The 1725-nt window shown below is 38.6% G+C and overlaps 1 protein-coding gene across 2 annotated transcripts in view; it reads right to left on the bottom strand.

Moving 5' to 3' along the window:
- The window catches only part of pex11b (peroxisomal biogenesis factor 11 beta), a 19675-nt gene extending 18242 nt beyond the window's left edge, over positions 1–1433 (bottom strand). For both annotated transcript variants that reach the window (XM_032535620.1, XM_032535621.1), the window contains exon 1: positions 1154–1433. In XM_032535620.1, coding sequence (XP_032391511.1) covers positions 1154–1209 — 56 coding nt within the window. In that variant the 5' untranslated portion in view covers positions 1210–1433. The remainder of the gene's footprint in view (positions 1–1153) is intronic.
- Between the last annotated feature and the right edge of the window lie 292 nt (positions 1434–1725).

Raw genomic sequence — 1725 nt, 5'->3', positions numbered from 1 at the left:
AAATACTTATGTCATGCAATAAAAGCCAATTTAAAAATCATACAATGGGATTTTTCAGATTTTTTTTTTTTTAATTTAATTTAGATTCCGTCTCTCACAGTTGACTTGTACCCATGATAAAAATTACAGACCTACATGCTTTGTATTGTAGGAAAACCTGCAAAATCGGCAGTGTATCAAATAGTGCTCTCCCACCTGTATAGTGAATGAAATCCACACTTCTACAAAATGGAGAATGTAGCGCGCTATTTCCATGATAGGGAACAATTTCGCACAAAGCTAGTGTCTTCATTTGAGTTCCACTTAATATGCCAACCGAAATATTTTCCCACTGTCGCTCTGAAATGGACGTAAAAATATCACACTCCCTCTGTAGTCCACCGTTAGCTGGCTATGGTAAATGTAGGCTACTTTTAAAATGCCGTATGTTCCCTCTGGGCTCTGGTTGGCATACCAACTCATTTATTTTGTTACTTGTTAATAGTTCATAGTAATAACTTATTCAATTATTGTGTTAGGTGACAAATATTTAGTAGGCCTACTTTCAAAAGTGACTATATTCAGTTTTAATTATTCAATTAAAAAAAAAAAAAAACTATAGAAGAGCTTTCGTCATTTCAGTTTTTTAAGAATCTGTTTATGAATCTGAGTAACGGTTTGGCACCGGAATTGTAAAAAAAATCCAAACAATACGCAATCCTAATCGGGATAAGGCTGTGGTCTAACTGGTAATCTTGATTTATGGATCATTCTGGTCTCAAGGGATAGCTAGGTTTCCATGGTAACTGGCCCCTCCGAGTGTTTTAGTTGTACCAAAGTTTAAGTAAGGGGAACATATGATCAAATGCACTCATTTTTTAATATATTTTAACGTGCAGGTTTTCTCTAACGTAGCTGAATGTCAGAACAGACTGTTAGTTACTGGTGACTTTCAAATCCAAAATATAAGTCAGACCAACTTAGTTGGAAGTGTCAACCTAACGTTATCTCTGTAAAGCAAGTTAACAACAATTGCTACATTGCTTCTAGCCAAGTGGCTAGAAGATAGGCAGCGTTAGCTAACTAGCTAGCGAATTTCGATTGCTTTAACATTTGTAGCGAACTTACAGTGCGATTTGGAACGTTATATTGTTGATAAAATTCGTAACATTACCTAATGACTCTCTCCTTGGCTTGGCTCTGGGCGTTAAACCGAACCCAAGAGTCCATTCTGGTTTGTTGATGTTGGCCTGTAACAGCTGTTGTTTAACTAGTTAGCTTTCCACCTGCTACCTGTTTATGTCAACAACTCTTGAGCTGCTAGTTAGCAGCTATGTGTTGCAAATACTTGAGGCAGCTCAGAAGACCTTAACTATTTATTTTTTCAAGTTGCTTGCTTTCCTCACATAGACCGTTAAAGAAAGTTTCCTGAGACACAGATATGACCCATAGACAGTTAAAGGATATGACTCACTTCCGAATCCGTTCAACTTCTTCTTCGTCGTTTTTAATGGCAGGTATAAATTCGAGACTGCTTTTAGGGCCATTACCGCCACCTCCTGGTCGGGACCGGACCAGACCAGAGAGTTGGCGGTGGATGCTGAGTGAATTGAGATAAAGATTGCACACAATCTATGTATGTGTGTATCATTCCACGGAGGTTCATTCGGTCTCTTGTTTATGGCCCTTACTCTTTCAATCTCTTCCAGAGGCAGAAGACCAGAAAGGCTCCTGGCCCAGACGGTG

The sequence above is a fragment of the Etheostoma spectabile genome, chromosome 14 (genome assembly GCF_008692095.1).
Source record: "Etheostoma spectabile isolate EspeVRDwgs_2016 chromosome 14, UIUC_Espe_1.0, whole genome shotgun sequence".
NCBI classification, from domain to species: Eukaryota; Metazoa; Chordata; class Actinopteri; order Perciformes; family Percidae; genus Etheostoma; species Etheostoma spectabile.
The sequence above is the reverse complement of the archived record's forward strand: the minus strand, read 5'-3'. Positions and strand labels throughout refer to the sequence as shown.